Source organism: Bolinopsis microptera, chromosome 5, assembly GCF_026151205.1.
Source record: "Bolinopsis microptera isolate Bmic1 chromosome 5, MBARI_Bmic_1.0, whole genome shotgun sequence".
In the NCBI taxonomy this organism is placed as follows: Eukaryota; Metazoa; Ctenophora; class Tentaculata; order Lobata; family Bolinopsidae; genus Bolinopsis; species Bolinopsis microptera.
The window spans coordinates 20,420,932-20,432,088 of record NC_087076.1 but is presented as its reverse complement, the minus strand read 5'-3'; the positions used below and the strand labels follow the sequence as shown (position 1 = coordinate 20,432,088).

At 38.0% G+C, this 11,157-nt stretch overlaps 3 protein-coding genes across 3 annotated transcripts in view; 2 read left to right on the top strand and 1 right to left on the bottom strand.

The window, feature by feature from the left end:
• Positions 1-589: 589 nt before the first annotated feature.
• On the bottom strand, positions 590-1,600 carry LOC134815542 (organic solute transporter subunit alpha-like). The gene has a single exon (XM_063824082.1). The coding sequence runs from the start codon at positions 1,598-1,600 to the stop codon at positions 590-592; it is 1,011 nt and encodes a 336-aa protein (XP_063680152.1).
• Positions 1,601-7,208: 5,608 nt separating this feature from the next.
• On the top strand, positions 7,209-9,467 carry LOC134815541 (polyunsaturated fatty acid 5-lipoxygenase-like). Its single transcript, XM_063824081.1, has one exon. It carries the CDS (start codon positions 7,209-7,211, stop codon positions 9,465-9,467), a length of 2,259 nt encoding a protein of 752 aa, XP_063680151.1.
• A 221-nt stretch (positions 9,468-9,688) lies between these two features.
• Positions 9,689-11,157, top strand: part of LOC134814833 (tetraspanin-31-like) — an 84,361-nt gene continuing 82,892 nt past the window's right edge. Inside the window, exon 1 of the mRNA XM_063823124.1 lies at positions 9,689-9,714. The gene's annotated coding sequence lies outside the window, so the exon portion shown is untranslated. The remainder of the gene's footprint in view (positions 9,715-11,157) is intronic.

The window sequence follows — 11,157 nt, the reverse complement described above, 5'->3', positions numbered from 1 at the left end:
CCTTTACACGAAAATCGCACAATGCAATCAAATGTTTTACAAATTTCAATTTGCAGAATACAACAAACTATCAGTATCATGTCACCTCTATCTCTCAAGAACTTCCTTCCATTTCAAACATGCAGTAAGACTAATAGTATTAGTAATGGTGCAAGAACAAAATAATAATTTAGTATGGTTGCTGAATAACGTCTACTGTTTGTACATATATGTACTTTTAATAAACTTCCCCACAGTGCACAGAGTCACATCCAAAATAATCATGAACTTCAATCATTTTGACATTGCTCAAGAAAGGCTAAAATAAAGAAAGCTATATAACTACCTTAGTTCGTTTAATTATGGCGGGTTAAATTTTGGCGAGTTCTGACAGGGTATATATGGCATAAAAATTTTGGGAAAATCCGCCATATTTTGACCCGCCATTATTTTGACCCACCACAATATTACCCGCCATAAATATACGAACTAAGGTATATGAGAATTGAGATTGTTATCAACTTTGAATGGATAGGCTGTAATATAATCATGTTAATATGTTATTGTTAATATAATATAGAATTTAAACTTTATCTGAGTTAAATTTATGTTAAACCAGTGATAAATCTGTGTCCTCGTCCACCTTGTCTGCGACTTCATTTTTCATCATGTCCAGACCTCCTTCATCTGTTCCGCCATCATCTGTGACAACATAGTCAGCGGTGTTGTAAAATTTCAGTGCTAATGGAAATGAAATCATAGCTTCGACACAAACAACAAATGCAAGACAGTTTCGTACTCTTAGACCAGCGGGCCATATGTCGTTGTATTTGAATTGTTCATCTTTTACAACACCATGGTGAACTAGAGTGCCGAAGAGCACGTCCTGGAATTTTGCCAGAAGTGTGAAGATCTTGTAAACTAGGAACTTTGCAACGATACCTTTGTGCTGCAGCGACTCCTCTGCACTGTGGTAGATTCCTGACAGACCATATATAGCAAAGAAGAGCAGCACAACCAAGGTCACGTGGTAGACCGTTCCAAAGGTTCCCGTCAGTACACTGGCACCTTGATCTGCGTTTGGATACCCTTCTTCAGCATCAAGCATTATTATCAACTCTGCAAACCCAACTCCAAGGCAGTAAACTGCATAGAGGCCGACCAGAACTTCGCAGAAGATGAAGAACGTTTTAGTGAATTTAACAGAGGGTAAGCATACCAAACAGCACAGAGGAGGGACATTGAGATGCATATGAGCACCTTTCAGAGTAGACTTAGTAGCTTTCTTCCCTCCCATGTACGTGAAGACAAGTCGCAGGAAGAAGAGAAACGTCAGGGCCTCTAATCCTTCAGACAAGAAAACCGTTACCTCATAAGATTTAGGCACTATCATCCCCACTAGCTGCATGAAGCTGAAGAAGGGGTAAACTTGGAGAATCCCGACTGTGCACAAAAACTGGATGGGAAACTTGGTGCAGTACTTTTTGTGTTTTATGACCGCCCGGATGTCCATAACCAACATAGCAAGAGTCATGGCAGTGGCGAGGGCGATGAGGGGTACCCATTCTGGAGGGTATCCTTTCTCTAGAATTTCGCTGAACGAGGGGGCTGGCTCACCCATCCCTAGAGATTATTGGGAAGTTATCAATAAACACATGCTTCGACATCATCATGACCAAAATAAATAGTTAACTAAACAGTTAATATGAAGTACATTATCCTAGTAAACCATTAAACTACCTTAACCTAAAGCATAAAAGTCTTCCAACAGACCTTTGTGCTTTGTACCGCCTAAATTGTTTCTGCTAATGTAATTGTAACATGTACGTGGTTGTTTTGGGTATGAGCCGCTGTACTTCATTCAGGGGCGTTCACATATTACGTAAACATATTGGTATTACTATTTATGAATACCAATTTTAAAAACTTTTTATGAATACGACATATTGTCTTCTTGCGCGAAAAGAGGTATACAGCGTGTGTCAAGTGATTACATAATATTATGTGAAAGTGAATGACCCCTTGCCTTATCAAGCAAGGAAACTCATAAAATTAACTACGAGCTACGACGCTATTGCGCGAGCACTGTGATGCAGCAGGGTACCCACTACTCAGCTCTCACAAATATTATTCCTGCTTAAATTGTAACAAGTGAAACTAACAAGTGAAACAATTAGGCAGCAGTACGAAATGTCCAGGAGGATATAGCAAGGTGGATACAGATCGGTAATATGCCCAGAAGTAGGCCAATTAGGTGTTAGGCCTAGGGCAAGTTTTAGCGCTTGCCAAGCACTACAAGTACAAGTTGCCAGCCATGCTTGGTGCGCTACACTTCCTGTTACACTCCTAATATAAGGGATAGAGTTCACATACTACGTAATCACTCACGGCAAAGGATTTCTAAATCAAAATGATTGGGCTAGTGTTATTTTAACTCAATAGCTATGTGTAAAACTGATTACAGAGGGGGTTTAGTGATTCCGTAGTAATATGTGAACAACTAGCCATCATATAAGCATGACGTTGTGACGTGTGCGAGCAATTGGCAGTGGGCGCTGAATATCCGGTACTGGTAGAAATGGTATAAAACAACTTGGGTACTTGCTGTGCTCCCTTATAGGATGTAAGAATTTGCCAAAAATGATTTGGGTAACCCCTAGTAATGTCTTTTCTAGCACTTTTAGATGTTGCAATGGTAGAGGTTGTCTCACTTGCAACAGTTTTAATCCTGTAAATACATTTAGGAGCAGTACTTTTAATAATGATTTTATCTTTGGACATACAAATTTTATATTTGATTGTAAACTAATAATGTTATTTATGTTATTACCTGTTCTACCTGTAAAAAACAATATGTTGGAGAAACAACTCAACCACTTCATAAAAGAGTCAATGGCCACAGAAATTGTGTCAAAGCCAAATCATCCACATTTTTATATGAACATTTTAATATTCCTGGTCACGTCTTCTCAGATGCTTCCATGCAGATTGTAGATTATGTTGATTCTGACATGTCCACCGATGTCAAAAATGATTTACTTCTCCTGGAGGATTACTGGATAGAGAAGCTTGGGACAGCATTCCCTCTTGGTCTTAATGACAAGAAGAAAGGAACGGGTAACATCTCCCAAGATCGGGTTATGAATTATTTTAGTGGACAGATTGCTCGATACAAACGTGGCAGAGGGAATGGAAAGAAGAAAGTTCAGCCTAAGAAGTCTCTGGATACCATAGAGTCTGATATTAACAGGCTGAAAGATAACATCTCTTCAGAACATTCCATATACAAAACATTAAAATGTTATAGCTTATCAGATTTAGACACTCTCTACTCTTTGAGTCAAAATAATTCAGGATTGATTTACAACGTATGTTCCTCTTTCTGTTCAACATTTTCCCCCAAATACCATCAGAACAAATCTGAATCCAGTAATAGAGAATTTATAATTGTTCCATTTAATTGCAAATTCATTGATAATCTTAACCTAAAATCTATTTTCTCTGATACTTCAGTCATTGATTTGCTTCCCATTTTGATTCAGTCTTTTACACCATTACAGATTTATTATGAGTATAATGATCCTATAAGTCTTTCTATTTGTAACTATGCTTCATTCTTAAAGAAACTTTCTATTTCTGATATTAAATCTATTTTAGATAGTCCATGCGATTGCCACTCCTCCCCTTTCAATTATCCTCCTCATGGACATGTAGTTACTGGTAATTTAGATATTGTTGATAATGTTGAACTTAGGGAAGTACTTTCCTACGGTTGTAAATACAGAATTCCCACATTTAAATCTCCAGATGAGATATATATGTCAGTTACCGAAGCTGTCGATAAATTTATAAAATCAAAAAGTAGAAAGTACTGTCAAAAAGAAGTAAAGTTCAGCGATTGGAAGGAAAAAGTGTTATCAATAGTTTCCAATCGTATTGAATATTACAAGAAAAACTTTCCTGAAACATTTGAAATAAAAGAAAACACACTGGAAAAAGATGATGTTAAAAGAAGTCTTAAATTGCTGAAAAGTAAATACATTATTTGTAGTATCGACAAAGCTTCTGGTAATTTTGCATTTATTTGTAAAAAGTTTTATGTAAAAACTCTTGTCAATGAAATGGGTTTTGATCCTAATACTCTAGAATGTATAGGTAATGATACATATAAACCCTGTAGCGAAGACGAGACTCATTATGTCAATAAAATATCTGAGAGTCTAAAGGAGAGATTTAATGTACAAGTTGAAGATAAAAACTTGCGACTAGCACGCATCTTCTGGAACCCTAAGCTTCATAAGAACCCTTACAAGGCGAGGTTCATTGCAGGTGCCCGTTTTTCCGTAACGAAACAACTGAACGTCCAAGTTAACTGTTGTCTGAAACTTTTGAGGAAATACTTCAAGAAATACTGCGAGGCAATCTACAACAACAGCGGTATAAAAATGTTTTGGAGCATAGATTCCTCAAGTGAATTCCTTGAAGCTATCAAAAATAGCGATGTTTATAATATACAAGTTTATGATTTTACTACTCTTTATACCAGATTAGACTTGATTGAAGTAGAGAACATGATTAATGAAGTTGTTGATTTAATATTTTCAGACCGTAATAGATATATTTGTATTTCTAAAAGAGACAGTAATACATGTTTCTTTTCCAATAAAACCTATGATTCTCATGCCTGCTTTAGTCAAGATGACCTAAAAGAGGCTGTTAAATTTATTATTTATAACACTTATGTTGTCCTCGGCGGGATTGTATTCATACAAACCAAGGGTATTCCTATGGGTGGAAATTCAAGTTCCCCTATACTTACTTTCATAAATTGATTAAAGATATTTATCCTAATTCATTGGAGATGGAGCGAGCTGGTTCCAATAATAAAATCATTAACTACCTTGATTTAAATATTAATATTTCCACAGAAGGACTAGAAATATCAGTGTATAACAAAACTGATGATTTTAATTTTCATGTTGTATCCCTTACATTTCCTCACAGTAACATCCCAACCGAGGTTGGCTACAACGTTTTTTCAAGTCAAGTTCTTAGATATGGTAATGTTTGCACTAGATTGGATATCTTTACCTCCCATCTTCACAAAATATTCAAAATTCTAATTGATAAAGGATATAGCCGTGATAACCTGATTAAAGGCATTAAACGTTGTCTGAGGAGATATGATAACGTTTTCAGGAAGTTCGGTATTCTAGATGACCATAACATTATTAAAGAACTCCCCTGATATCTTTTGATTTTATTGAAACACGGGTACTAACTCTGCTAAACTGAAAAAATTCTGAAACTTAGGTGAATAAGTGTACAACGTGCTAAACCGAAGTTCAGACTGACCATTGAAAATGGGCGAGCGTACCAAGTGTCATTTTAATTAGAAGTTTTAGTCAGTGATTTATTATTGAAGCTTGTAATTACAATAACTAATGCTCCTATAAATACTTTAATTAATTGTTTGTTCCGTTATTCTTTTTCCTTCCTCTTTTCCTTGTCATCCCCTTTAGTTTTAAGATTCTTGCTATAAATGGCTACAGCTAACACTATTAATGCTAAGTACCAAACAACAAGTGGGAGGTGGATCGTTGGTATACCATTAAATCGATTTAACACCGCAATTGCAGTCGCAAGCCTGGGACCACTACTAGCATAGTCACAACATCTACAAAGCTGCCATATAGCCTGACTGACAATTTTCTCGACTGACTGACAATGTTTCTTCTTTTCCCATTTAGAATACAAAGATTAGTACTTTTAGCTTATGATTAATATTATATTTTTACCTATAGTTTACCTAGAGTAATATGTGAAATGTGAATGACCGCGGTGACACCTAATTGCTATTTGCTAGTTGGCCACTTATTCGAATAACTGAAGTGAAAACAAAACCTTTTTCACTGATAAGATAATAACACCCTCGATTAATTTGCAACCTTCTACGATGTTCACAACTAAAAATATTTGACAAAAGAAAATTGAGATAAATTAAAGGGGGGAAAATGGAGTAATGGAGAAATTTTCCAATCCTCAGCCCGCTTTCCCCATTAAATTAATATTCTCCCCCTTTTTTCCCCATTTCCCCCATTGGCTCCCCCTGTTTGTAGCAGTGATTATTCAACAGGAAATTTTCGTTTAATCTAAAAAGAATGGGTACGGCGAATTTCTGTGAATTTAACAGCATTTTAACAAACCCCGGGGGACCGATATGGAAACGAAAGAAGTATATAAAATTTGAACCATTTCGTTAATCGAGATTTTGATTTCGATATTCGGAAATAATTTAGTTAATTTTATCATTAATTGATATTTTGATCACGAAAAGTTGGGACCTAGGTAATGATGCTTCGTGCTCAACCTCTTCCTAACTATCATTTTAAACAGAAAGATAATGGATCCAGCATTCAGCACACACCGTCTGACGAAGCACTTGTCCAAGTTTTACGATGTTGCGGTTGATATGTGAGATGCTGTCGAAGCATCACAACAAGAGTTTCCGGGGGAGCCCATTGATGTGATGGAGATAACGAGTCTGTTCACTATGGGTATGTCATAGTGATATATTATCATTGTAATAGCAATTAAACATCAAATGACTTCATTCACTCATTCAGAGGACCATCAAAAGGGCTGTGTTGGGCTTCATGGTTAGTGCCTTCAGAGCTTAAGCCACAATGCATATTCCCCTGAGTCCCTGACCCATAAACTCATTGATTTGACAATATTCACCGCTCTCTGGAGATTCCTCGGCTTGTTTTATTGTCTGATTGTGAAAGCTCCCCCTTAGCCCATAGGGACAGGGTTGCGGTTGTAGACACGTCATGGATATGTTAATGCATTATATGGATATGTATCATATTATGTAAGTACAGATTATAAGTAGGGATCCTTAGGTTGATGCACAAATTATCGCTCTCTCCGTGAATGTTTCTAAACGGTCATCATCTAAGAGTACACTCCCTGTGCAGGAATAATGTGTTTCCTCCTATCCTCGAGGCTTGATGTTGTAGTGGAATCAATGATTTTCATTTCTGTAACTTATAGACCTTGTTATCTGCTTCCACTCTGCTTTATTACAAACTTATACTGTGTCACTGTGTGTCTAGTAACTAGTTATATGTATGTATATTGTATAATCCTATTATTTCATTCCTAAATAAATTAATATTGACTAAATGTAAACTAATATTGTTTAAATCTAGAGTTTGAGCGTTAAAATGACGGTTAACGGTGTTGAAGAAAACAAAGGAGAAGAGACTTCCTATACATTCATCATCCGAACTGGTTCCTACATTCCTTCCAAGAAGTCAACCAAGAAATGGGACGATGGAATGATGATTTTGACGGTTAACCCTGGATGTGAGACTTCGGAATCCAAGCCCCTTAAAATCAAGGAACTCTTCCCGATAATGACAGAAGGGGCAGTGACGGTAGATTTTTGGCTTCCCGCCCATGTAGGGGTACCAAAACTGATTAAAGTAGACTTGGAAAGCAACAGATTTGAACTTGTGAAGGATGCTCTGTATGTGCGGGAAATAACGATCGTGTATAACCGGGACCCCTACCGTTTCCCCATCAAGAACTTTGTGTACCCTCATAACCCGATGCGAGGAAACCCTACTGTTGCCGAATTGGGATGCCCACCACATTTTCTTGTTCGAGAAGGAGCTGGAACTCTGAAACACCAAGAAACTGAGGACTTCATCATCAAAGCAAGAGAAGAAGATTTGCAAACCATTCACTCCTTGGTTCAGTGGAATGATTTCAAAAATGAATCAAGTGGATATTTTTATCCCGGTTACTTGAACATCATAGAGTATGACAATCTACCAAGGTTTCTAAAGTTTAGGGAAGCAAAATTTGACGCATTCACGAATTTGAGGGCTCAAGGAGTGAAAAAGATTAAGAGTAACATTTTGTCAAACATAAAGGAAAAAATCTTGGGAACGTACAAAGAGGAAAAGGCCGACTCTTTTCAGAAATACAGAGATTATATGAAAGAGCAATCAGATGAAATGGAATGGCCCAAAGACCTTGTCCTTGATGCATTGAAAGTTTCCAAAGTATTCCGTCAGGATGAGGAGTTCGGAAGACAGATGCTGTGTGGCCCCAACTCTTTGCACATCAGAAGGGTAACATCCCTGGAGGGACGCTGGGCTGGAGGAACAGTTCCCGACCACGCATTGGAAAATAAATCCGTGCAGGACGTGATAGGAGAAGGACATTTGTTTGAGGTTTGCTTCGACGACTTAGTTGGTATCCCTCATGGTGGGGCATTCAGCAAAAAGCTGACCGGAACCGCACAAACTTGGTATGTGTGTCTCGCCGATTGTCTTCTGTATCAGAGAGATGATGGAAAGTTGGTTCCTGTTCTTATTCGATTAGAAAACAGAGTTGATGGGGAGCCTGAAACTTGGTGGTCCCCTCCTAGTCCTGATATAACGGATTTGAATGACCCCGAACATCTAACCTGGCTATACGCCAAAATGTGGTTTAGGTGTGCTGATCTAAGCGTATACTCTGTGTGCACCCACTACGCTAGAGGTCACGCCACCAACGAAATCTTTGCAGTAGCAGCTTACCGAAACCTACCAAATGCCCATCCCATCTTTAGGTTACTGCAGCCCCACATTCAGGGAGTAATCCCGGTCAATGTTCAAGCAAGAGCTGTGCTGATAAATCCTGGTCAGAATGTCTTTGCCTTATTCCTCTCAGCAGGTGATAGCTTGAAGATACTTCTACACAACTACTACCAAACCTTTGATTACGCAGACCTGAATTTAGAAAAGAACTTTGAAAAACGTGGTGTTGAAGATATCCCTGAGTATTTATACAGAGAAGACACTCTTGATTACTGGAAATACATCGGTGAATACGTCTCTGAGATGGTAAATTTGACATACCCCTCCGATGAAGACGTCGTAAAAGATTTTGAGCTTCAGAACGTCTTCAAAGACTTGGTTGACTTTGGCTTCCATGGCTACGAAAACGTTGCTGGTTTCCCACGATCAATGGCCAATAGAGAACATCTAGTTGAGTATCTAACATGCGTCATCGTTAACATCTCTGTATTCCATACCGCGGTCAACTTCCAGACATTCACCACTTACACCTTCCCGCCGAATGTCCCCTCGTGCATGACCCTCCCTCCTCCTAAACAAGATACAAAGGTCACCATGGATATGATACTGGACGCTCTTCCTGTGTTGGAGCTCCACTTCATTGCCATGAACATATCAAATAACCTGGGACAGTACTCTCCTATTGAGAGATTCTACCTCGACTCACCCGGAGAGAACAAACTTGGCATTTTTGGAGAGAACATGGCTGTTTCTCCTGAGCAGGAGGCGTGCATGCAACGGATGACGGAGAAAATGAGGGGGTTGAAGGCGAAAATTGACGCTAGAAACGTTGGACGATATATTAAGTATGATGTTTTGAGTCCAGTTAACACTCCTCTGACCACCCAGAGTTAAAAACGAACAGACTGAAGTATGACAAACTGCCTTATTATAGTGACGTTTTTGTTTTGTGCTATATTATTAGTTATACTGATATCTGGATATTATCCGGTTGGAAGAGACAAGGACAAGTGAAACAAGGAAGTTAGGAGTAAGGGCAAATTTTCGGCGTCAACGCCATCTTCAGGCTCAAATTATTTCTTATATAGTAGTGTTGAAAGTATTAATACTTTCAACACTACTATATAACAAATAATTTGAGCCTGAAGATGGCGTTGACGCCGAAAATTTGCCCTTACTCCTAACTTCCTTGTTTCACTTGTCCTTGTCTCTTCCAACCGGATAATATCCAGATATCAGTATTTCAATCATGATACTAATAAACAGCGAACTACTCCGTTATTTGATATTATTAGTTGATTATATAATTATATTATTAGTTGATCTCAGATATTTCCGGAAACTTAAACGCAATATATAATGAAAATTTGCGATATGGAATTAAACTTTAAATTAAACAGGAATTAAACATGAAATTACCAAGGAGAACACTAACGAACTCGTTTTGGCTATACATCAATTCATAAATACGTTCAGATATAGAACAAAAGCCGAATAAAAGTATGAAAATAAAATCTTAAAATTTAACCGCGTTACAATATCACGAAGATAAAATCAAATATAATAATTTAAATGCTAATAAAAATTCTGGATGAGTGCATAAAAGCAGGTCCAAGGAGATAGGTTAGACTTAGAGACTACGATAAGTTGATGGGACGATGAAGGAGATGAGTAGGGGACGTGAAGCGAGGATTAGGACTTATTCTTATGGATTGTTTTTGAAAACGGTAAGAGGTACGTGGCTGGTGTTTTCGGTATAGTGTTCATAAAACTCTGACGAAGCCCAAGAGCCCAAGTTTTTTAATCGGCCGGTGGTAAGTGGTTTATTTGATAAATTTGTGACCGAAATGTGATACTAAAGTGTCTCTCCCTCTCTCCTACTCCCTTTCTCTCTCCCCATACTCCCATAACTGATATGCTTTATCAAGTATTACTATTAGATACGTGAGGGGTACTCAGAAATGAATTGAAGTATGCTTTGACTGGCCGATTTCATACTTTTGCACCGTTTTAACTACCAAAATGTAATGGGTTTTTAGAATATAATTATAATAGGTGGGTTTATACCCTTGCATTTCAACTGCGATAGTGAAGTCCCGGCCGTAAGCCTTGTAATTATTGGTTACACTAGTGTAACATAATCTCGAATATATTATTGCTACAAAACAGCATATTGGAAGTTATATTGGTAAATTATGTGTTGAGTATGTACAATTTGTGATATTTGGCCCTCGGATTTAAAGGAGAATGCGCAAATTTGGTCCTCAGCTCAGAGAACTGGAATAATCGCGATTTGTCGCGAGGATCTGAGAAAATTGCAAATTGTCTCGCCCTCTGCAAACGTCAAAAATCACGATTTGTCGCGGAGAATGGGAAAATCGAGATTCTGCACGTGCCGCTTTTTCCTTTTGACCTTGCTGACTAACTTACCATCGTTCAGGTAGATAAAGGATTTTCTGAAGCTGGTATAGACACTAGACAGCCACGTTACTGGGCCGCGCTTAGCCTGTCATTCCGCCTAATCTCTATTCGGTTATGTTTATGAACATGATAGCCTGAGGTCCCCAGGTAAACAGCCACACTG

Bases quoted from the DNA above. Each gene is read 5' to 3' on its own strand.
- LOC134815542 (XM_063824082.1), bottom strand. From the start codon at position 1,600: ATGGGTGAGCCAGCCCCCTCGTTCAGCGAAATTCTAGAGAAAGGATAC.
- LOC134815541 (XM_063824081.1), top strand. From the start codon at position 7,209: ATGACGGTTAACGGTGTTGAAGAAAACAAAGGAGAAGAGACTTCCTAT.